Source organism: Coturnix japonica, chromosome Z (assembly GCF_054131305.1).
Source record: "Coturnix japonica strain WE chromosome Z, WE-NBRP24, whole genome shotgun sequence".
Taxonomy (NCBI): Eukaryota; Metazoa; Chordata; class Aves; order Galliformes; family Phasianidae; genus Coturnix; species Coturnix japonica.
This window is the reverse complement of record NC_140702.1, coordinates 8153075-8179356: the sequence shown is the minus strand read 5'-3', so window position 1 is coordinate 8179356 and position 26282 is coordinate 8153075. Positions and strand designations below refer to the sequence as shown.

Here is a 26282-nt window from a genome sequence, read left to right as displayed (position 1 = left end):
GTCTGCTCCACCACAGGCAAGGGAAGGAGGCTGTCCTCCGGGACAAGCAGACACAAACCCCTACTTCTTCCCCAACCTCATCTGAAAACATAAAACTACAACTCCTTTATTAAGGTCTCAGCAATACAGCACCGGCCGGCTGTACACATTTTCTAGCTGAATGGTAGAATGCATAAATTTCACACTTCAGCATCTCAGTCAATCAAAAGATACCTGCAAGCTGCTTTTGTTCCCTAAGCTTTATTTTCCCTCACCACCTACGTAAGAAAGAGCTACAAGCACTTCAGTCAAGCTGAGTTTAACCAGGACGCTCACAGGACTCCTGCAGACTCGGCACACAAACTTCCTCTTAATAAAAGCAATTACTTACTCGTTCCGCAAATGGAATTGCAATTGTCAATGCAGATGGCAGTATCCAAGGAAAAACAACTCAGTATAGAGCTTAATGACTCTGCTAAACGCAGCACGTGCTTTATCACACCCTTATCGGTGATCATGGAGTGGACACGCTTTCCTCCCACTCTCCATAGCAGCCACTCTTCTCAGCCACCTTTCCCCTCAGCCCGAAACGCTTCATTTTACTTTGGCACCTCAGAACGTAAAAATACGTCTCAGTGGTTTCACTTCCTCTAACAGAGAGCTGGAAGGAAGTTGCAGTGCTGAGCAAGCAGCAGTGCAGCACCGCTAACAGGGAGCCACACTGGGTTGGGGAGGGTGGGTTGGAGCAAGCAGCCCAGCATGAAGTGCTGGCCATGGCCCTGGTGCTGTCCTGCAGATTACTTTTTTATTCCTTAAGTCTGTGCTGCGAATGTGAACTTTTAGTGCAAATGGACAATTCAATCTTAATGAGTTCTCAGGAGCCCGGTGTAAAAGCACTACGAAGCTGTCACAGCACGGAGCTCATTCTCCCCTCATATGGAAGGCAGTATTTCTCCCTCTGTACTGTGGCAAATACCTATTACCAAACACCCCATTTCTCAACGCTTAGAAGAAAACATACTTAAAGAAAGAACGGCACAGAATCAGATGACTTCACTGCTTTAAGCCAAGATACAATTATTTTTTCCCGGAAGATAACAGGAAACTGTAGCTGCAGTGGTGCCAGCAGACAGGCTCAGTGTACTCCATCTCATGCATACTGACAACGAACACTTAGTCACTGAATGTTTGTAAGCTTGCTGTCATAGGGATAGACATTAAAAATTAAATAAAATAGAACCACCCAATAAAAATCTTCCAGTGAACCCTGAATACCATGGGCAAACCAGGATCTGAACTTTTTGACATGGGTTGCATTTCTGATTCATGTACTCGGCATGTCGGTGTACAGTTAGACTACAGAGCTGTTATGCAGCCACTGGAGACTGCTTTCACTTTAATGGCTGGCGGGGCACGTCCTGCACTAATTCTCTGCAAGCTCCAGAAACCACAGGGGACTTTGGGTGAGGCACACAGGACACAGGAAAAGAGATGTAGGAGAAAAGTGACAGCACCAACTGAGAACATCAGGCCCCATCTGAAAGGCCGCACCACACAGTTTTGAGAACTGTGGCAAGTGATTTCCTGCCTGGCTTCCTGTGTGGACAAGCATGCTTGCCTCCGCACAGGCTGCAGGTTGCAACTGAAGCGAGAGGCAGCAGCATGCCCTGCGGCTGGAGCACTGCTTCCCCAGAGGAGGAGGTCAGGAGACAACCTGAAGCCAAGCTGGATGCTGCAGGTTAAAGTCAGACGGTGCTGCAGGAAGGATGCCATTACCAACAAGAACGTATGTGCAGTACTGCAGTCCCACAAGAGCGGCCTATGCCAACAAGTTATTCTGGTTTTACATGACTCTGCTTCCCAGAGCCACCCTGTGCAGCACATGACACATGCTGAAGCTGATGCAGAAACTCAAAAAGCCTTCTTGAAAGCTTTTTTTTTTTTTCCTCTACCGCCTCTGTATGTACTTTAATTCATAGGTCAGACATTGGCACAGGTTGCCCAGAGAGGTTGTGGATAGTCCCCCTCCCCAGGAAGCATAGGGCAGGCTGGATGGGGCTGTGAGCAACCTGGTCGAGAGGGAGGTGTCCCTGCCTGTAGCAGAGGGTTGGAATGAGGTGATCTCAGAGGTCCCTTCCAACCCAACCCATTCTGAGATTCTATGAATAGCCTCACTTTAATTAGAAAAAAAAAAAAAATCGTATTAACCTCTGATGACTTCTAGGCATATTTTAAAATTTACTGGATTTTAAACAGAGAACTCAGCAGTCACAGAAAGTAGAGCCCTTTCACTCCTTTGCCACCATGTCCCATCCCTGCTGGAATGTACCAACAGGTGCTGAGGGATTAGATCTCAACTCTTGGCTGCACTGAGTTCCTCCATATCTACACTGAGCAGCAATTGTGCATCAACCTTATCACGTGAAATAAAGCACATTCCAGGTCATTCCTTCAGAACAAGCAAACAGCGTGCAGATAATCTGTGTTTTCTGTCCCACCTCAGAAACATTTCCCAAACTGCAGAAAGCCAAGTCTCACGTTTCCTAACTCAACTGGCATTTCCAATAAAATAATCAAACCGTTAGAACTGCATCTTTTACCAAAAGCTACAAGTTTAAAAAGAGATATCCAGCTGCTTTCAGAACCATGCCAACAATGGGAATGCCTCATTAGCAAAATACACCTTAGCTGCAGGCACAGGATATAGGGCTGAATGCAAGAGGAAAAGCACAGTGAGAGGCAGGCCAAGGGAAATCTCAGTGCATGAAGGGACTCAATTTTACCCAGGAGAAGTAAAAAAAAGAGGATGTTACAGATACATGCAGCAAAAAAATACAATTAACTGATACCTGCCCACAAGGTAGAGAGAAGAAAACAATCTGGCCCGAGAGGAACAGGGAGAACTATTGCTAGAACAAGCAGCAACTTCACAGTCGAAATGCAAAGAGCACGTACTTTGAATAGCATGTAAAGAAAGCCACAGCAGAAGACAGTTCAAATGAGAGAAAGGTCTGTGAGTCTTTCACTGACTTTGAAAATAATGAACAACGTTTTTCCTGTATTTCTAGTTCCAGTCCTGTGTTGTTGCAGGCGTCAGTCTGTGCTCCACTGTCTGCATCCTGCAGACAGGATGGCATTCCACCAGCACCTCTTCTTCAGCGCAAGGCTGAAGGAAGAGCAAGGTGAGCAGCCTATGCTTTGGTTGTGTCTTACTCTCCCATCGTCCACTTGAGGAGAGCGCCTAAACTCTAAAGTAAAAGCAAAACCAGTCTTCCTAGATACTCAGTTTGGTTTTGCTTTCATTAACATTATTAAAACATGTCTGGTAAAATATAAAAGGAAAGCAATAGCAATCCTGCTTTTAGATGCTGTAAATATCAACTAAATAGTAATTCAGGAATTCAGTCACACCCCTTTGCTTCATCTACACGTCCATGCCAGACACCGTTCTGTTGGACTGCCCCTCTGCTGCCATCTGTCACATGAGAACAACATGGAATGGAATACTGGCAGGAAGGTTCAACCCCTGCCAACATCCACCTGTGACATCACGGGCCAACATAGTAAAACAGGAGGCGTTACTTTCAGAGCAGCCCTCATGTATTGCAATGTCAAACTAAAATATACAACAATGGGTGTGCAAATAAAACTGGCTTTTTGTCACTGGTGTAGAATAAAAGACAGGTTTCCCAGTTTCTCCCTTCCTCACCTAGAACAAGGCTGGGCACAAGTGAGAGCAAGTTGGAGGTCTGTGCTGACGCAGTGGTTACAAGGAACCAATCTACTGGCAGACACAGGTACATCATTAATCACACCATTTTTTTTGCTATTCAGAAGTCATTACAGGGGTGTGTCTGCAGAATAAAAATTGTACATATGCTCTTAAAAGTAAACAACTCACACAACGAAGAAAAGTGGCAGAACAAGAGAAAAACTGAAAGGCAGCAACTTCTGTAATTGTTACTAATGAAAGAAACGATGGATGAATTCAGACTGAAGATAGGAGTGGCTGTTGGTGCCTGGGCTCTTCCTTACAACATCACTGGCTTTTGGATTACAAAATACTGAGTATTCTTAGAAGCCATTTGTTTAGCCAGCTCCTGAACTTGGAAATGGCACTGTCAAAGTGCTGCAGCTTTTCTGAATGCTGGCGAACTCCTGGAAATGAAGGAAGATTGATTTAAAAAAAAGCATTTTAAAACAAAACGTCATCCTCCTGTCAGTGGAGCACTGTGTCCAGTTTTCTCCTGCCTAGCTTCTCTGCTAGAGGAACTAACACATTCAAGCCTATCCAAGAAGGCATGATCAGGGAGCTACAGCACATGCTGTGTAGAACAGGCTGAGAGTGCTGGGCTTGCTCAGCCTGAATAAGCTAACAGGACAGCTGACTAATAGATCCATCTCGTTACTGAGGGGTTATGGGGAACGTGCAGCCAGGTTGCTCTTGGAGATGCACAGAAGAGCAAGAAGCAACAGATGGATTGCATTAGAAGAAATCCTCACTCAATGTCAGGAATAAGTTCACAGAGCAAGCAGGCAATATTGCAGCTAAAGAAGCCGTGGAAGCAACACTCTTGAAGATATCAATAAGTTGACTGCCAACAAAAGGCCTAAGCAGCTTCAGCTACTTCAAATGTGGATCTAGCTTCAAAGCTGTCTCTGCTTTGAGTGGGAGATCATGCCAGATGACCTCCAAAAGCTCCCCACAGCCTACTGTTGTCTTTGCTTCTCCCTGCTGATGGCCCTCTCTTCAAGGAACAGCACCTTATTCCCAGTTAAACACATAAGTCCTGCAGTTCACAGGGGATTAAAAGATTTGACTGCGTAAGCATAATTATCCTAATTATCTTTCTCAAGGCAACCTAGCATTCAGCCCAGCAACTGCAGCTAAATGATTAACCTGTTCAGAGTTTCAGTGGTTCCCTAAAGCAGCCTTCCACCCACAGCTAGTGCTTGTGCCCCAGTCTCTATTCACATCACCACCTTGCTCACCCATCTGCCCTCACTACACAGGGAATGGTACTTGGGATATGAAGACAAGCGAAGTGCACTACAGGAGATAGCAGCTCAGCGTGGACTCCATATGTCATACACAGCAAAAAATATACCTGCAGAAGAGGTAATAGGAGTCACAGAATCACAGAGTTTGGAAAATACCACCAAGTTCATCCAGTCCAACTGTCCGCCTGCCACCAAGTCGCCATCTAATCTGTCCACAGATAGGTTATCTCGAAGATTGCCCTGTCTGGGTGAGGAAAACAAAGCCAGCCGTTCTTTCAGAGTGCTCTGACTGGGAGTGGCAAGTGCCTACAAGAAGAAGTAGCTGCTGCAGCTATATTACAGACCACAGAAGTTTTTCTGTGTCCTCAAGTCCCTTTTATCAGGCTTCCTGTACCCTGCTTCATTAAACGTACACACCTCCAAACTACATCAGAAACCTTACATTAAAATGATTTGAGTGGGTACCTGACATTATCTCCTCCAAATCTCCCACCACTTCTCCTTCACTAAGGTGCTGACTTCCTGCTTTTAACTGCACCCATCTGCATCTCTGGCACTGTTCTCCTGGGAAGTCTGTGGTAACACATTACCATGTCCAGACGATAATTATTCCTTCTTTTTCATAAACTTCATTTCTTTCCCACTCCTATCTTTCCCACACTAAGACTAAATATTTTGCCTTTATGCTGCCCTACTGATAGCAAGTTGCAATGACCTACAGAAATGATGATACAGAATGCCAAACTGTTAGTAAGAGGTATTTTATAATCAGCTGAATACAGCCTGTCTCCCATGCTGCAGTCACAGAACTTTACCTACTAATCCCCTGGTGGGGCCTCATAATTTGTGGGTAAATCAGGCCTTCTCTTTAAGGAGACCTTCAGTTTTGCACTCACAGGAACAAGCAACCACCCACTGTGACAAATGGGTTACAAGATGATAATGCTGTTGGTGATTACTTCCTGAGTTCCAAATCACGTTTCAATTCGTGGAGTATCAGCTTCCCTTATGCAAAAAGCACACAGCTCTACTGTGAGTGAAGACAGCTGAAGGATTCTGGAAGTCTATTTCATGCTGTGTGCACTAAACCACTGCACAGGCACTGGACTGTGTTTTTCAGTATTGGGATCAGAGTTATCTTTCACATCGTGTCCAATCTCAGGAGGCAAAGCATTATAAGAACTTCACCACTACAAATTCAGCTATTAATACGGGTTTTATCCCCGTGCTCCAAACCCTTTTCTCACACTCCTCAATGATTCCTTCAGAGATGGGAATGAGTTACCAGGAATGCATTTACTGACTGAAAACTCTTCTCTCTGGTATCTTCATCTCATCTTCCCACAATGCTTACTCGTTGTGCCTATGCTCAACTCCAGCCTATTAAAATCACAGTGCAGAAAACCCCAACTATCTTCCCAGCTGAAGATAACTAACCAAGAAGTTATCCTCCTCTCCTATCTCAGCCACCTGCTCCAAGTTCTTTCTTCCCAGCACGAGCATCTCATCATCTCAAGCAGGATCAGACCAAACAAAATAACACGCTCAGAAAGACACAAATCTTTTTATAATGCATTTTCAGATTCTGAGTCATCCAGGAAGGCAAAAGGTTTCTTTAAAAAGGAAAATTTATATTTCAAATATAGCCAAGTTTGTAAAATTGTCTGAAGTTTCCTTAAGTACAGTAAGAGTGCTGGAACCGAGTGCTGGACACACTTGCTGATCTCCTGTAATACCAAAGGGGAACGTTCACATGGACACATTCTTTCTTACACATTCTTGTTTCAAGCAGCTTCTACAGAGGAATACTTTTCTTTCTGTTCTGAAATGCTGCCTTTTAGCTCCCCTGTTCATTCAACGTGAAAACTGGTGAACTAAATAAGAAAACTGGATATTTTTGTAACCCTCTATTATTAACTGGGTTCTACTACATTATCACCACTAAGTTTGACCCAGCCCAAACCGACAGCAAGAAAACACACTGTTGTGCAAGCAAGCAGACAGAGGTCCCTAGTAACACTGTTCTTGAAGCAGGGGAAGTTGTAAGAACGTGAGGGGAATGCCAGCTGAAAGTTCTTGTTTCCACCAAATGCAAAGCGCCTGGATTACCGGCTGCCTGCTGAGCCACACTGGATCCCTATCAGTCTGAGCCTCCGCAAGGTCTACTCACAGCCTTGAAACGCTGGCTGTGTCCTAAGAAACCCACACCCAGCCCTGCTCCCCTCCAGAACCAGCAGCCCCTGTGGGCAGGAGCTCGGAGGAAGCCCCTTCCTCCGCCCAACACCACAGGCAGAACTCAGCCCTGCACTGCTTACAGCCCAGCGGGGAAGAGAGAACCACCTATTCCCAAAACAACGACCTTTCGCTTCCCCCCCACGCCACTTCTTCTTTTGTTAAAAGATACAACACATCCAAATCCATCAAAAATCTTCCTCTTTCGATACTTTCCAGCCTCAGACCCACTGCTTTTGCCATCTGCACACACCAGGCCACTGCCAGGGGCAGGCAGACATCCCCGGCTCTCTGCACGCAGTGATTTTGTGCATGCAGGACTGCCGCTCACTTCTCACCGTCCCCTGCGCACCCAGAAGCTGGCGGAGCCACTTCCCTACCTTCCCGGGAGTCGTCTGCCTCCAGGCTCATGGCGAAACGGGCACCAGCAGCCGAGATGCGCCCTGCGGAGCTACCAGCCAACGAGTTTTAAAAATGGAGAACAAAAAAGAAAAAAAAAAAGAAAAAAAAAAAAAAAAAAGAAGAAGAAAAAAAAGGAAAGGAAGAAAGAAAAAAAAGAGGGTTGGGATTTTAAGGGGAAAAGTCTGCGAATTCAGCAAATCAGGGCTCAGCAGCTCAGGAGATTCCGCCCCTTTTGGAGCAAGCACACCAGCGGCCGTCTGGAAAAGCAGCAGCACCTCAACAGAAACGCTCACTTCCCTTGCCAGCAGTTGCTGGTTATGCATTTCAATCTCCCTGGTCTCTAGAAAGGGTGGAGTTTTACTTGTTACAGCTCGCCAGCGGGGTATGAGAAATCAAGCACAGGGGGCCAAAAAAATCCCTTGGCAAAGAACAGGCTGTGATTGCAGCAACTGGCTGACTGACAGGGCCCTGCTAACCACAGCAGTTACATCTAACTTAACTGCTTCCAAAGCCTGAACTTCTACAGCAGCTACTATCTGGTATGTGGCCTGTAATGTATCCACACAGAATGGCCCAGGTTGGAGGAGACTTCAAGGAACATGAAGCTCCAAACCCCCTGCCACAAGCAGGCCCACCAACCTCCACATTTAATACCATGCCCAGGCTGCCCAGGGCCCCATCCAACCTGGCCTTGAACACCTCCAGGGACAGAGGAGCATCCATACCCTCTCTGGGCAGCTATTCCAGCCTCTCTCATAGCAAAGAACTTCCCCCTGACATCCAGCCTAATCTTTTGTCCTACTATCCTCAATGACACCAGCTATCATGGGGTAACCACACGAATGCTCACAGGGTGAGGAGCAGCAGCAGTCTTGTTCAGGCAGCCCAAGCTGAAGCTTGACATTTTTTGCCTTCCATCTGTGCTCAAGGACGTGGTTTTAGTCACCCTGAACAGTGCAATGCACCTCTGCTGCCTGGAGAAACCACCTGATGCCTGTGTGCTACAGACCGCTCCAACATCATTTTTAATAGCACACAGTGCTGTCGTACAACCCAGCAAGAGAAAGGGTCCCCTCCAAGAACCACCTCATCACACAACAGGACGGAACATGCACCCATAGAACAAAAGCAGTGGGAACAATGAGCAAGCCGATTTTCCAAATGGCTCTGTCTGAGGTGAAATCACAGTCAGAAGGGACTGTATTTTCCTACTTATTCACTGAATTTATTTTTAGTATGGTGAATGGGACAGAAGCAGAGTGGAAGGGCTATGGCTGAGATGGCAGCAGAGGTGCAATTCTCTGCAGAACCTAGTTAAGATGTACTTCAAGATGAAACCAGAAGGCTCTGAGCTGCACAAAACTGGGCTGCATTCAAAATAATTAAGGGGGATGGGGGAGGTGGGGGGAGCAAAATATAGAAGCAAATCAAATTGCAGCATTCATCTGTGTTCACAAAAGATGATCTAAGCAGGAAGGATGGTCTTGCAAATAACAAAACTGTGTTGGGAAGGTTCATATCAGTTCTTCACTTCTTTTGCCATGTACTTCTCCCATGGCTAAGAGCTCATTTGAAAGGCACTTGGCAATGCAGAACTGGGGTGACACACAACTCCACACATCTCCTAGGATCATTCCTCCAGCAGCTAACTGTCTCCCACAGGTCTCATAGGCTCCAGTGGAGTGCCAAAGGGCTGTGGTTGCACCCTTCAAAGCACAGAGAATGAAAGCAAATATGAAAGCCCTAAATGATATCATAGAAAGAAAGTTACTGAACTAGCTAAAGAAGCCACATTTTCAATTAAAAAAGAAAAAAATGAAATTACTCCTCAACATCTTGCTGCTCCCCGACCACAGGTTTGGTATAATTAGTGGACAAGAGATTGAAACCACCCAAAAAAACCCATATGGAATAGAGGAGGAACAAGAAGAATTGTCACACTGACCAAGATAGACTGCAACAGCCTGTGGGGTCCTTAGATTAAATCGAAGGGAGTGCTGGCAGAGTAGCCAGGAGATCACCTGGCACCACGAGCCTTCCAGGAACAGATTTGCGCAAGAGATGATGGGCAGACATGGAAAGTTAATGAGACTCGTGGCTAAAAGTCAACAACTTCAGCATATTTATGCTTCTGAAATATCAGAAACTCCAGAGCTGTTGGGACAGATGAGAAAATGCTGATGTTTAACTTCATTTTCTTCCCTACAGGGTCAAGATGATGTCTCCTCACTCAACTCCATTCCTCAGACTAAGGATAATCTAGGGAGGTGATTTTCTGATTTTGTGTTGAACAGTGACTTCTAATGGCAGTAGATCATAAGGACATTATCCTTTAGATTCTGCAATCTGTGAATGAACTGCAATAAACTTCAATAGAGCTCCTGTAGAAGTAACAAAACAACTCCGCTAAAGGACAGGCAGCTATGGCAGCACAAAGCCAGCCCAACCTAACAGGAAAATATTATTGCATGTTTTAAAAATACTTAAATTTAGAAAGAATATTAGACCAAAACCAGCATTGAAATTACTGACAAGATACTGAAGCTCAGTGCTGAAATGTGGAAAGGGACCGCAGTGGGTAGTTTCACAAAAAAGAGGAAGCAGCACCACTGAATTAAAAGAGTCAGGAAGAAGCTTTCAAGAAGCGGCAGCTGATATGGAAGCAAGAATAAACCTTCTGCAGAAGAAAACACAGCACGATGGTTCTCGAGAAGGAAGCGGTATGGCAACAGTCCACACCTCACATACTCGTGGATTTATTTATCTATTTTTAATCTCTCTCTGTTTGATTAATGTAACTTCCATTCTCTGGTGATAACTGCTATTCTTCCAGAACACCATATTAAAGAGCTTGCAAGTTTCTATTACATAAAAAATGAGGTCTGTGCCCAACTTTTAACTCCCTGCTACAGCCAATAGCCTGTAAACTGTCTAGAACTTCTCTTTATGAGCAACTGTATGTCTTTTAGCTGGCTATTAGTGCACTGCACAGTTGTTTGAAGCCACATGACAGAACTGATACTGAGGAAGAGGACATCTGGGCATCCCACACACACAATAAAAAGAGAAGTACCCTTAAAGAGTTGCACACACAGAAGCACAAGGAGGATTCCCATATGCCAGGACACCCAGCAGGTCAAAGATTGTATTTTCCAGTAATTGCCAAGGATGAAGTAAATGAGATTGCTGTGCAATGAGCATGACAAGCAAGGAGAAGTCCTACACTGCACCGTGGTCCTAAAGCTGTAGGGCAACATTTACAAAACACGCTGAGGAATGGTGTGATGCATCCATTGCTTTAAACGTTTCACCAATTCTCAAACAGTGTTTCCCGAGCTGAAGTAAGTGCAACAGCGTAAACATTTCTGCAATATCCAGACACGCTGCAGTGTTCGAATAGGAACTCATGCAGTACCTCAGATAAAAGGTACGTGTAATGAGAAAAGAGAACAAATAGTTAACATTCAAAAGCTTGGAAGCCGCAGTGTGATATCATAAGGAAATTAAGCACTTTTCAGCAAGTGTCTGTTAACTTGGAGGTTTTAAAAGAAACATTTTTTTCTATTAGTTACTGATTTACAATCAAGGAGAAGAAGCAGGCCATTGCCTTGGTCCATTGGTCCTTTCTTGTATCTTCTACAAGTCTCTTTATTTTTTCCAGACGGGCAGATTTTGAAGATGCAGATTTTCAGAAAGGAGATCTTTGATTTTTATCCCTCCTTTGTTGGCACAGAGCAGAACACACACTTTTTGGCACCTCTCAGGAGCTGCTGCCTTCCTCAGCACTTCTTATCTCCTGCCATGCAGAAACCAACCCACCTACCAGGCATCATCCCAGGTACATAAAAACGGAGCTCTCAGCTGTGGCTGCTGTACAGGAAACCAACATGCACACACACCACTTCCATACTGCAGCATGTGGCATCACCTGGCATGATGGAGCAATGACTGCTAAGGGCAGTGATACCCTTGTTAGACTTCCTGCTGCAGGCTTCATGCAAGCACCACAGAAAGAATTTTCTCTCCTTCCACAGTTCCTCTCTTGTGTCTTTTTGCCATCAGAGCCAAAGCAACACTGGTACATGTAAAGGGATGGCATAAGAGGCAGGGGATGTCCATCTCCTTGGATGGGTTTTAGCAGGTCCTCTCAGCATGGGCCAGCTCATTCTGCTCACAGGTTTGTGGGTGAAGTAATCCTGAGGTTCTCAGCTCACACCCTGCAAGTGTTCATGCTGCTCAGTCCCTGCTGTGACTGCCACCAGCACTGTGTACAATTCCAGACAACAAGACAATTTCAGAGAACAAGAATTCTTAGCAGGATTATAAACATAACAGCATGTATGTTTTTTTAATCAAAATCTTGTTTAATGCCTTCTGCACACAACTGCAGAGTATATCTCATGAGCATGCAATCTCATAAAGCTCATACTTTTGTCTTAGACATTTGTTTTCCCCAGGTTCCATAATGAAGACCTTGGACATGTTTGGCAAAATCATGTTTTACTTCCAGCTGATAGAGAATTCTACTCTCGTAAGTGCTAAAAGCAGTTTGGGATTTCAGATTTCCAGGGAGAATTTTAACTAACAGTTCAAAAGAGCAAAAACAATCAATAGAGAGGCTTAATTCACACGAGAACTGTATTACAAGGCAGATTTCAAACCGATAAAAACTGCTAATCCTCTACTAGATTCTGTTTGGGACACTTAGAGCGAGCTAAGAAGTGAAGGAAAAATTAGAAACAGTTACTTGTTAGAAACTGATATCTTTATTTGCACTGCTGATTGTTTTCTACATCCTTCTTCTACAGAGGAGGTCACATAATTGAGTCTGTGCCAGGAAGCTCAATTCAACTGGCCACCAGCAAAATTATTTTGTGAACGTGGTTTCTAGCAGCTAAAGCACTCCTCATCAATCCATGGCTTATGAAGAAGAAAAGTGCAGAGAGAGGGCAGGCACAGTGAAAAATTAAAATTTCAGTTTTCTTATATCGAACTTCCCCTGCTTTCAGTTCTGCACTTACACAGCCACACACATGCATTCAAATCAGCAAACCAAGAAGTTATTTTAAATTTATTTCCTAAACAAGAGGTAGAGCAGTAACATCTGCAGTTTTCTTATTATTGCAAAACAGAATGAAATATTTGCTGCCTGTGTGGCAAGAGTGCAACAAAAACAATCTCCGGCTCTTATGCAATTTTGTTAATTTGGGCTTTAATGTTATTTTACGCTAAAAAGAGTTTTGATTAGCAGCGCGATTTTAACAGCACTTCTTACAGAGTACATAACTGATAGGACAAGTTACAAGAACCGATTTGTTGCTGCTTTAACCAGACATCGCACAGATATATCAAGATAATACAGACAGGGATTAGGTTTTGCTTTCAACACACAGCACAACTCTCACATCCCAGTTCCCTATTTTATTTGGATGGTGCTGAGGTGCTGTTTCTACCACGTGGTTAACAAATTACAGAAAGCCCAACCCCGAGCACTGCCAAACAACTCCTCACCATTGTCCTTATTATGCTTGGTTATCCAATATATCACCCTGTTCTTGCCCTTCACTTCTTTGCTCAAAATAATTGCATCACTGAATTTTCAGAGAAAGCCTGACAGGACAGCAGAGTACTAACCACCCCATGAATGCCAAAGAGCTCAGCAGTGCAACCTAGATTCCTCAGATTACTGCAGAATCAATAAGCTAGGCAGAGACTTAACAGCATCACCATAACCCATAAGAAGACATACTTACAGCTAATCTGCTTTCAGCAAGACAAAAGAAAAGAGGCATTGCCAGATGCTTATGCATCAAAACACAGTGCTGGAACAATTTTAATTAGAAGGGAATATTTTAATTAAAACCAGAAAATCTAATATTGCACGGCCAGTAGTGAAAAAGAGCTTGAGAACAAAGTGGTTAAATTACAGTATGATTTAAACAGCACAACTGAAGTTCTATGGCTAATATGGCACTTTCTTCTTTTCAAAAAGGCATTGTAATGATGCCGTCAGAACCAAAACTTGGATATGATCTTAAAAAAGGAAGGTTTTTGTTCACATAAAAGCAGCGTGCATATGGGAAAACACATGTCTGTGTTTGCAAGGGCTGTGTTCCAGTTCCAAGCCAGCGATCAAAGTGTTCTGCTAATACATAACAATCAAACTATGCCCCCTTTTTTTTTTTAATGCCAAATCATGCAAACAGTGACACCACCACTCATGTATCAAATACAGACTCATCTAGATCAAATTTAAAATCAAGCAAGACTGAGAAATATCAGGCTATGACAATAATACTTGATTTCAAGCTTAATTTAAAGAGATTTAAAGAGGGATTTAAGTGGATATTAAACCTATCCAGAGCTTGTTCTTTGAAAATTCAGTTTAGCTATAGCTTACATTCTCAAGCCAGATGTACTTAATTACGTGGTACTCATACAAAGAGCCATATTGATTTCTGCATGTTCCAAATAGGTCTTAAATCAGTTTATTATTTGCCTAAAGCTTATACTGAAGCCACATTAGGAATCTGGAAAAGCACTTAAGAATGAGATATCTTTGGGGAAATTATTAACTAAGGCTGTTGAACAAGTGCTGGAGAACCAGTTCCCAATACTCAAGGAAATCTGAAAAACCTCACTGTTCACAGCAGAAGAAACATTTTCAGCCCTTGCTCATCTTGAGTACGGTGATATTTTCAAAACTAAGTCATGGTTATGAGATCAGCACTGCAGGCTTCCTGTGTCTGAGCAACTCTAATAAAGCAGCAGCATTCATCTTTCTTCCTGCCTCACTATTGCAGCACAGGGAAGCAGAGTCTGCATAAGGAAGGCAGCACTTACCACTAACCTCTCCTACTCATTTACTGGCTGGGAGAATTTTAACCTAAACCAACTTCCAATTTATTTCTTTATAAATACCAATCCATTGAATGAAGGAACCATGAGGGAACTGGGCTTGTTTAGCTTGGAGAAGAGAAGGCTCCAAGGAGACCTCATTGTGGCCTTCTAGTTCTCAAAAGGAGTGTATAAACAGGAGGGGGAACAGCTGTTTATGAGGGTAGATAGTGATAGAACAAGGGGAAATGGTTTTAAACTGAGACAGGGGAGGTGCAGGTTAGATATTAGGAGGAAGTTTTTCCACCCAGAGGGTGGTGACGCACTGGTTGCCCAAGGAGGCTGTGGATGCCCCATCCCTGCAGGCATTCAAGGCCAGGCTGGACATGGCTCTGGGCAGCCTGGTCTGGTGGTTGGTGACCATGCACATAGCAGGAGGTTGGAACCAGATGATCGCTGTGGGCCTTTTCAACCCAGGCCATTCTGTGATTCTATGGTTTACAACTAAAAGTCATTACTCCTCTAACAGAAAATCTCAGTGATTTTCTAACATAATAATAATAACAACTGAAAATACACACATTGCTAATTTTCCCCAATACTGAACAAGCTTAAGCTAGAGAGCAATGCAGGCAAATTTTAGTTGTAAGCTCTGTTTGACATGTTAGCGTTACAGTAAAAAAATCAGTACTGGATCATGACTGACAGCCATAAGTTCCACTTTAAAGAAAAAGCTCAGGAGCTCTTGCTGGAGTCCAACTTAATTTATTTAGTAAAAGCAAATCAAACCCTTGAAGAATTTTATCTACTTTAGAGACAGCTCTTCAAATGTTTTGGCATTAAAAATAACCAAGCATGCACTCTGGGGCCTGGCCAAACCAAACAGCACTTCACAGGATTATTCGGAGACTTTCACAAACTATTTCAAGCATTGAATTTCACAAAAGAGATTTGAACAATGTAACACAAATTGGACTCCTTGGACATTTTACTCAATGTCTTGTTTGCTGAAAGCTGAGTCTTAAGGATTTAGGGTTTGCTGAAAGCCCAGGCTTAAGAAGACTCCTTCAAGTACTCCTCTGCTGGGGTAAAGTTGGTAATTCTGGCTATTTTTGAGAACAAAAAGAGCAAGGAGAGAAGAAGCAACCCACACCTTCTGCCACCACCAACACGCATTCCAGATATTCATCTGCCATATGACAAAGTTGAAAGTATTGTGCAGATGCAAAGCCTCCAAAAAAAGACTACACTATCTGGCAACAGTAGAGAGAACAGCAGCTTACATGAGCAGGTGGAGCAGCACGTCGCAGGCCTCTTTTGTGCCCAGCTTTGCAACAGGCACCCAACACCACCCTCCTGCCTGCACACACCACAGGCAGCGTGCAAAAGCTCCATCAGCCAACAAACCACGTCCTCCTGCTTGTTCTGCCAAGTTCTTTAGCTCGTGTTGCTAGTTTTGGCCAACACCACCAGGTGGCAACAGTGCTTCGAAAAGCGCGAGTCTCGGAGGTGCATTTTGTTTCACTATTCGGAACAGAGCAGGACCGGATACAACGTGCAGATATAGAAGTTGACCGCTTTCACGTGTGACCCCAAAACAGCATTTGATTTGTAACTCGCACAGAAGGGTTTAAATGCACTTCACCAGGAATGGAAAACGCTGAGAACTGAGCACTTACGATGTAGTTAGGCAGCACACAACACAGCAGCTGAAAAGGTCTGTGTGTAATTGCATGGATGTCCAACCATTTGGCTGGCCTGGGCTGCATTCGGTGATGCATCCAGATGTGGAGTCCTCAGTACAGGAGAGACACAGATCTGTCTCTCCTCTGAGGAGGAGGGCCAAAGAAACAACCCAAGGGATGGATCACCTCCCTGTGAGGACAAGCTGAGGGAGCTGGGGCTGTGCAGCATGGAGCAGAGAAGGCTCTGGGAGACCTAAGAGCAGCCTGTCAGTATCTAAGAGCGTAAAAAAGAAGGGGACAGACTCTCTAGCAGGGTCTGTGGTGACAAGACAACGAGAAATGGTTTCAAACGTAAATCCAACGTACCTCTCCCCTCTTTAACAAAAAAGCCTTTTACAGTGAGAATGTTTCACTGCAGGGGAGTTGGACTGGATAACCTTTAAAAGTCCTTTCAGCTCTAAGGATTCCATCTGGAATGGACTATCCAGGGAGGTGGTGGAATCACCAACCCCAGAGGTGTTCAAGGAGCAATTGGGTATCGTGTTGAGGGACGTGGTTTAGTGGGAGCTATTGGTAATAGGTGAATAGTTGGACTGGATGATCTTTTAGGTCTTTTCCAACCTTGCTTATTCTATGATTCTATGATTTTATGGTTCTAGGATTTTATTTTCAAACTCCTTAACAGAAACAGAAAACACGGCTACACTCTTTGCTATTCAGAGCCCTGTGTTTAGCCAGCATATCAAAATGCACACAGTGATGTGCCATCACCTGAGTCAGCACTGCACAGTGCTGCTCTCTCCATGCCCTGCTTTCAGTCAACACAGCGTTACAGATGCAGTGTAGGTTAAATTAGGATATTCTAGCTTAACCACTGTTGAGTAGAGACATCTGCCAATTCATGGCATCAGAACTCTAAGAAAATAAAAAACAAAAGTAAAAATACATATTTTCTCCTTAAATTTTGCCTTAAAACTTTACATCCTAAATGAGTGTACAAATACTTTCACATTTCCCATGAAAAAGATGAATTCTCACCACTCAAAACATTTCAGCCACGTTAAACAGTGCTGTCCAAGTTTGTAACATTTCCCCTCACATCCCGATCTGTATTTTCAACAAACTTAGAATTACCAATTTTTCATCCAGGTGAATGTGAAGAAAAATACTTCATCACTTATCAAATATCAGACATGACATATTTGTCTTCCCACAGCTGTGAAGCTAAAAGAACACACATTAACCAAAGGCAGTTAAACAACATCTTTTCATCAAGGAGCTCATATGCTCACTTTACTATGCAGCCATCCCATTCAGATTAGATTTCAAACCCAAGGAAACTTACTTGGTCTCAGTGCAGTTGACTGCAGGCTGGAAAGGGCAGCAAGCCCAGCAGAGGAGCAGAAAAGCAGAGGTGAAATGTAGCACTCTGAGACCACGTTATAAATATGTTTGACTCAAAGCTGATACAATGCCTTTCCAAAACAGATCATTCCAACACCTCCATAACAAAACATACTCCTAGAATCAGGAAGAAGCTGGTAGAATCTTACCTGAACATGTTTGGGCAACATAATACCAAAGTCATCCAGTTTACATGTTTCCGGAGAATGTGGCTTCACAATACATTGTGGTTTTCACTCTGTGGTTTATATTGCATATGACCTTCAAACTTGTGACTGACCCACACAACACCTCTTCAACAGCCTCTGCACAACCTACTTTCAAAACTCCTACAAAAATTAATTACAGCAGTCTCCACATGTAGATATTTCCAAGTCTGATATTATGTGTGTATTGGTTTATCAAACAAAATAAATCAAGGTTTTGAGGAAGGGAAAATTTCAATGCAAGATCACAGGCATGTGAAAAAAGCCAAGTCTATCTTACCCATGGGTACAGGGTCATAGTCCTACTGAGTGTAAGGAAGATACAGACAGTCCTGTTTGTCATGAGGGATTTCTGGCATTAATTTCAATGCTAAGAAGAAATGTGAATGCTCAACAGTGAACACATAGGGAAATGGTGAGAAGAAACAGGAACCTACTGCATTAAAATAGGCAAGGTCTAATGCCAGAAATTTTCTTCAATATGATATCACTGTTTGGAGGAAAATGTTTAAAAAATACTGTTGATCAAAACTGATACGAATATTTATCTTTCAAAAAGTGTTACAAACCACCTCTTTTTTGGGTTAAAAACACAGCTTAATAATTTTTTGCAGTGCTGCAGAGATATACAGCTCAAGAGGCACACAAAACACAGCTTATAATTGATAGTATTCATGCTACAAAACTCTGAAACTATGTAAAGTGATGGATTTGATGGCCAGACATTTTTGCCCATTACCTGACCTCCAACTCAGAGCAAGTTGAGGCTTTTCACCGAATGGTCCTAAACAAAATCAGAACTGAACCAGGTTTGAGATACTCAGCCTTGACTATGGCTTGAAACAAGAATCTGTTAACAGCTTGAAGCTGCTCTGCCCCTTGGCATAAAAATAACCTGACAACTGACAGCTAGTCCGATTTAATGTGCTAGCACCTCCACATATTGTATACCATTGCTTCAGAGGCAAAAGCCTCAGGTCACTCATCTGGGGTCGAAGTGGCACTGTGTCTTCATTCAAAGTAGGATGGCTCACTCTAGAGATCAACTGGGACCTCCTGAACTTCAGCTTCTAGTACTGATGCTCAGACAAACCCTTACCCAACCAGCTGGTGGCTGTGCATCCCACAGAAGTTGTCCATCTCTCCTCAGGGCTCCTGATGTCTGAACACAACTGCGTGCTGAGGTCTCCTGGTGAGACAGAAAGCAGCGCTCTCCTCTCCCAACAGCCTGCAGAAAACCCCTCAGAAGTTAAGGAGTGAAACCAGGCACACACAGAACAGGTACCACATGGTAATAACTGTAATAACACTGTAATCTCTGGAAACTATAAATACAAGCTCTAAAATCGCCTTTACAGGGAAGTTAATGCTTCACTGGTGTTTTATACTAAAACTCAATCAAGACTTGACTGCTATTTTGACTAAACAAGATAAATGTAGCCATATCTTCTGTATCTGAGGAGAACTGCCGTTGCCCAACAAATAAGTAGTATCTCTTTCTGCACTGAACAGCAGCCTGTTGATCAAAATGTCTGATAAGCCTCCACGAAGAGAGGGTTAGCAAGAATATTAAAAAAATAACAGCCATGTAGTAACAAAGAAAATATCAATAGTCAGTAGCATCTGTGAGAGAACCTGTAAGGCTCCTGTTAATTGCATCAGTAATATCTGATAGTCCCTCAAAAGTTAAATATGTATTTCTCTTTTCACATGCATTTCAGCGATTAAAAAGTCACTGGGAACTAACCTGAATATGAAAAGTAGGGAAGGTACTTTAGACCTAAGCTTTGTTTTGCATGTTAATACTCATGGAATATACACTGAGTGCTACAAGCCTGTGCTATCATTTTCATTTGTGTAAATCACGACTTAACTATAAACTAAGGCAGCAACATTGTGCACTTGCCTATATGGTATACAGATCAGAAATAATCCTAAAACATGCTCATTCACCAACTATCATGCTCTCCAAATCCAGCTGTGCAATGTTCCTAAATCTGCACATCAGCAGGGACTGTGCATCCCTGTGGGGCTGAGAAACCCAAATGTTTATGAGGAAGAAAACGTCCAGGAATCAAAAAGGGAAGTATTCAAGAATGGAAGCTGTCATAGCACTGCAAGAATTCCTCCCTGGGCATTTCTGAAGAGGTAGAAATGCTTGCAAGAAAGGCACACCCTATAGAGAAGGACTTGAGAAAGCATCACTGCCTAAACTAAAGCCAAAAGCAACCCTTAAGAATTTCCTATTCCAAGATGTGATTTCTTAAACCTTTCTTCTGGATCTCTTACTACTAGCCCAGATCCTTTAACAAAACTCAGCTATCTTCTAGCTGCCCAAAGGTCAATGACTTTGTTGCACAGGATAAAGATCTCTAGTCTTTGTTCATGTGATACAGTTTTTACTGTCAACAGTGAAGCCAGAGGCTGTTGACTCAGTGGAAAAATGCTGGACACCCTTCTGTTAAAGCTCTAGCACAAAAAGGTATAGAAATGCCATACCTGAATTAGCCAGGAACACTTCCATGCTGAAACCACAGAATCATAGATGCATTACACCAATTTACCTGGAGTCTGACATGAGATATGATGCCAGTTGAAGCCATTGCATGCTCCACTATGGATAGGCAGGATGTAATAACTATCAGACGTAATGTTCATGGTGATACTTGTGCAAATTACATATATTTCATTCTCAGTTCATAACATCACATTGAGAAATAAAATCTCATTACAATAAGTTACAGATTTTTCCTTTTTTGTTTTGTTCTGTTCATTTTCTGTATGACAATAACAGGTTTCTCATGCTGCCATATACTGAATAGCACAGCGCAGCATGCAATGGAAGGTGAACACTTGATGTTTCTAGCAGAAGGCTTTGTTGGAAAGTTTAACCATAGACTCAACAGTAAATTTAGAGACATGGAAAGTGCTGAATATAATAATAATGAGTTTTAGCCTTGCTTCTCATCTCCAAAACTCAAGAACCACAAACAACTGAGCATGAAAATGTTAATTCAGACATTTCATTCACAGCAGCTTATTTTAATTTAATGAGGCTTCAGATGGGATGTTTGAGTTCATGGGGAATGACATAAGCTAAGAAATATCACTTTGGGTGTTAAAATTTAGTCCTCAATTTGGGAGTTGAAATGTTTGCCTAGTATAGCGCTGTCTTTAGCATGAACAGAATATCTGGATTTTCAGAACAAAGTCGTGAAAAAAAGTTAGTTCAGATTTACCCTTTTTGTCACCTTACACATGAGTCAAAGTGCGCTCCAGTCCCTGGCTGGGATACAGCGAACCTTCAGGGGAAGCCCCAGTGGTGCTTTGTTATGGATCTGTGATACCAAACATTAATCTCACTGCTTTTTCTGTATTTCACCAATTACATCAGTCACCTTTTGGTTTCTCTTTCACTCAACAGTACTGGTGATTAGAAAACTGAATCTTTAATTGTGGATTACATGATTTAGACATACACTGCCTGCCACAGCTGTGTGTGCAGTTGCAATCCTGCTTCTTTATTTTAAACTACCCTCAGCTCACATCTAAGCCTGCTGGAGACACACATGTTACAAATCCCTAACAGCATAAACTTCAGCCATCTCTCCAAGTCACAGAAAATCCCGGACAATACAAGCAGGTATCATGCCTGCCAAGCTTCCAGCCTCTGCCTCTGATGATAATTAAATACAGTTGTTATTAGGGAAGTGAGGCAAAGCACAGTGACTTCTGTGTATTGTCTTTAACTTGTTCAAGCATCACTGTCACAACTAATTCTGTTTCAGATGACCCTCTATACTACGGCTCTTATAGAAAGAATGCAATAAGAAGTGCAGCAACTGACTGAGAATTTAAGTAAAAATATAATTTTAATTTTTGGATTAAAAAATAACATAAAATACTGCCAATCAGGGCTAAATAAGGCTCACATTCCTTTAGTTGACATTTCAAATATTTAAAATATCCCAGGGCTTCCTTCACATGCACTGACTTGTCATTTGCATTGCAAAGTTATACAGAAACAATTAGCTGCTAAAGAACTGTATTTTAAAACCTCTGCATGCACTCTGACTCATATGGATGTCATCCACACTTCTACTTACTGAGACATTTTTACAAAGGGCTCATGCAAAACACGATTTGCGCATATGGATTGAAGATGCTATTTTGGCCCTTCTTGTATACATACTGGTATGTAGTCCTGCCTTTGTGGATGGAAATTTGTAATAGTTAAATATAAAAGCATTGGAAAAGGCTGAATATAGGCTAAGATTAATGAAGAAATCTCAGTGCCCACCATCCTTCATTCAATGAACCTCTATGGATTGTAGTCATTCCTGGGTCCAGTTCCCTGAATTCCAAGGCAGCTCTGTCACTTTGATATGGAAAGTCGCACTGACAAACATCAAAGGCCACAGCACAACAGCGTACTTTATGACCACAAGCATTCCTCAAAGGCAGCTTTTCTTCCCCAGTACTTCAGTTTTCATTTGAGGAATAAAGCAGAATTGCATTCAAACAAAAACCACTACAACAACAAGGCTTTAAAAAATAGCTTAAGGAGAATCAAACAGCTCTCCTAAGAAGATTTCAGAATCCAAATGCTGTGCATCAGTAACTAACAGAAATAAATAAATAAATCTTATGCATGGATGTAGATGACATAGATATACAGCTGCGTGAACTACATATGAAGTTAGGAAAACTGGAAAACAGCAAAAGGAACCAACAGGAAAGACTAACAAACCCCCTGATCAAGCACCTCAGTTTGATAACACATATGTTTCTACTGACACAAAGAAGGAAGCAGCAGAAGCATGGGAGCAGGACTGAATGGCATTTCTGGTTGCCAAAGGTGTGTATGATATTAGTGGTTACCAGCTAAATCCCTCAGCAAAGAGAAAATATCACCAACTGGAAACAAAAGGGAAAGAGTCTGTTACAGGATCGTGATGAATCAACCTGTAACATGTTATCACTCAAAGAAAGATAATAAAACACTGGAGGGATGCACAGGCTGTCACATGCATACAAAGGATGATACAGATACTTGGTATGTGGGTAAAGAGTGAACCACAACCTGAGCTCTTCTACTGAAACCCACAAAACGGATGAACGGTGCAGGTTTACAAAGCGTCATTTTTTAATTCTGTATCCCAATGGTAAGCAAAGATCATAATCCTTTTAATGAATTACAGACAACATAGGTCAAAAAACTGTTTTAGTCATTTGTCTTCTTGGAAACAGGGGGTGAAACAGAGCTTCCATGAGATTAAAACTTCATTAGTGCACATCACAGTATTTCCTCCAATTACGCTGCCCACAACCACAGCTACCAACACACTACCGTACCTTCCTCCACCAATCCTAATCCTTCACAGCCTGATTATACAGGCATCCCTGGACATGAAAAAACACCACAGTCTTCCAACTCAACTCTTTTGGTAATAGCAAGACAAGGGGAAATGGTTGTGAGTTGAAGGAGAGAAGATTTAGGTTGGATGTCAGAGGGAAGTTCTTTACTGTGAGAGTGGTGAGGTGCTGGAACAGCTGCCAGAAAGGTTTTGGATGCTCCTCTGTCCCCGGTGGTGTTCAAGACCAGGTTGGATGGGGCCCAGGCAACCTGGTCTGGTATTAAATGTGCCCAAGCCATTCTGTGATTCTGTGACTGTGATTCTGTGATTTATACTGTACTCAGGCACTAAATATGACATCATCAGCTCTGAACAACTCTTACCAGGTTTGCTGTAGTTCCTATGATTTACTTGTCCTGCACCCAACCAGGCTGAATTCTGACCTGCCATGTCTGTCATTGCACTGCACCTGTCTTGGCAGCACTGGTGACAGATGCAGCAACTCTGGAACCATCACTTCAATTGCAGGGCACTCATTTCAGCAAGGTAATCAAGAAGACAACAGGCCGAAGGACCACTACAGATATATAGATAGATAGATACGCCATATATATGTGTGTGTATATAAAGGTGTAAACATCCACATTGAAAAACACACAAACTACCCCTTTCTCCTCAGAACTCAAAGCAGACAAAATCCAAAGAAAAAGAGAGTAATACTGAGTGGGGGAGGTGCCCATCCACTAGCAGCAGCAGACAGAAGAGTTTGGGATATTTACTCTCACAAACAAGCAAAGCCACTGCAGAATACCTCAGCTGATACATACAGCCAAGGTTTGAATAGCAGATAATGGAAAGAGTAATTTCAGCTCATGGGCTGATTTGAAAAATAAAAAAGGGGTTGAGCAGAACAGCCACAAAACAAACAAACAAACAAACAAACAAAAAGTGCGTAAACATCAGAAGCCTCTGATACTAGAACATGAACAGAGCATGCTAGCATCTGGACAGAATTAAAAGGAAACCTAACCATAAAATGAAGCACAGCTGTGCATTACAGCAGGGTCCTGAAATGATGATTCAGAAGGCAGGCCTCTTCAAACCACCTCCCCTCTGCTTTGAGCACAGTCACCACCAAACCAGTGACACTAGCAGGAATTTACATTAAATTTCCTTAAACTTTCCTTCCTATTAAAAATAAAAATAAAAAAAAATAATAAAATAAAATCAACATTTAGAGAATTCACAAAAACCTTTCTACTTTTGCAACATTTAAATTATTTTAACTAAGTTCAAATTAGATAAGTGGAAGTTCTTCTTTCAAGAAAAAAGCCTGAGAAGTCACCTATTTTACAGTTTCAATATGAAAAACAATGGAAGAAAATGACTGTGGCACAAGAGCTGGTTTCAGTTCTTGCCAGGGAAAGCTCCTACCAGTGTTAACATGTGTGGGCTGTAGCAGTTTCTTAACAGCTCAGACTCCTGTCTCCACGCTCTCCAGTAAGGAACACATCAGCTGTCACTTTGGGTTGTGCTGCGTCCATAGTCCCTACAACACACACATTAAATATTTTGCTAGAGCAAATATCGGCACTTCCTGGAATCTGTTGCAACTAATCATCTTTACCACCAGCTTATGTTAGCAAGGCCTGATGCATCTGAAACCAAAACTGATTTCTATCTGAATAACTCTATGTAAGATTTATTTATTGGCTGGCTAGCATGCTTATCATGCCTTAGATGTTGAAATTAACAGAAGAAGGTATTTAGATGCTATTCTGAATTACTGTAGAACCTCATCCTAGGCTACACAAATAACTTGGCAGCAGGGTTACAGGTTTCTATAATTCAAGCTCTGAAAAACAAGTTCTCATCCTACACACACTGCCCAAGCAGGTCTGACAGTGCTGAAGGCTCTGAGCTCTGTGGCTGATAAGGGAAGAGGTGTTTTCACCAGATGGGGTGCCCCTGCTTGCAGCAGCACCTTCCTGCTCAGTCCAAGCCTAAAAAATACAGACTGTAAAGTTCCAAAGCAGAGTAGCTGGTGATTTTTGCTGAAGAGCCTTCTTTTTGTAAGCAGCTATTGCTTTTTCACTGAAGAGCCTTCTCCTTTCTATAAGCAGCTATTGCACTGTAACATGTGAGCTGCAAAGATTTGGATTTCTAAACAGTAGATAAGGACACTTTAGAACGCTGATTAAACTGAAGGGAATTCCTTACACTAAGATAAAATCAGGAGCACAGAGTCAAGAAAAAAAAAACATTACAATTACAGAATGCAATCAAGCAGTAAATTTACTTGTCTGAGAAATGTTTCTGTCTATAACACTATGGCTTTATATTTTAAACCACTCTTCAAGGTGACTGTGTGTTACATGAGAAAGCAGTCTCGAACTGTACTGTACTGAAACACTTTTGGAAAGCTCCTCATCTAATGACTGCAAAACACATCAGAAACCAGGTACTTCTACCTGACCATGCAGAAGGAAGCTTTACAAGTAGAAACTTCTGAACTCCTTCACTCACATTGCTTAAAACAACCTTAAAAAAACTGGAGTGTTTTCTCCCTCCAGTCTGGTTTAGATCTACTCAAGACAGTCTCCACTTCAGCATCCATAAAGGCACTTACCCTGCATCACACAACCAGTTACACAGCCTCCAGCAGTCACACACCCACACACCTCTGCTGTCAATAGATTCACTGTGCTCAAAGATAAGACATTTTCCTTCTGTGATGATTCCTGGGTCCTCTTGGGCTGCTTTCCTCTTGCACTCTTCAGCCATCTCCAGGGTTTTGTGGAGAAGAAGAGTATGGGAAAGGAAAGCTTTGTACAAGTCCTGTGCAGAAACAAGAGGAACTGCAAAACTCAGGGCTCAGAGGAAACATGAGATGTATACATACAGGGCTGAAACAAAACAAGACCTTTTTCTTCCTTTCCAGGGTGCAGTCACAGTATCTACAGTTTCTCCTAACAAGAGCTGCGTCCACCTGTTACCAGACAGAAGGGATGCCCTGGCTCTCGGATTAGGAATAACTGGGAAATGACTCTTGCATAGGCAGGTCTGAGAAGTCCTTCATCTACAACAGTGCTGTTGTGACACACCCAGCAACAGATCTACCAGCCAGGGAAACATCCTCAAATCCATGCTGTAGAGCAACATTCTCCTCAAGCAGACCT

General features: G+C 42.6%; 1 protein-coding gene across 3 annotated transcripts in view; it reads right to left on the bottom strand.

Moving 5' to 3' along the window:
- TNFAIP8 (TNF alpha induced protein 8) overlaps window positions 1–26282 on the bottom strand; it is a 33833-nt gene that overhangs the window by 2162 nt on the left and 5389 nt on the right. The window contains exon 1 of one of the 3 annotated variants that reach the window (XM_015849981.3): window positions 7593–7930. The exons of 1 other annotated variant lie outside the window; for it this stretch is intronic. In XM_015849981.3, coding sequence (XP_015705467.1) covers window positions 7593–7623 — 31 coding nt within the window. In that variant the 5' untranslated portion in view covers window positions 7624–7930. Of the gene's footprint in view, window positions 1–370; window positions 643–7592; window positions 7931–26282 lie in introns of those variants that run through there. One more of the 3 variants, XM_015849980.3, reaches the window with a different exon arrangement.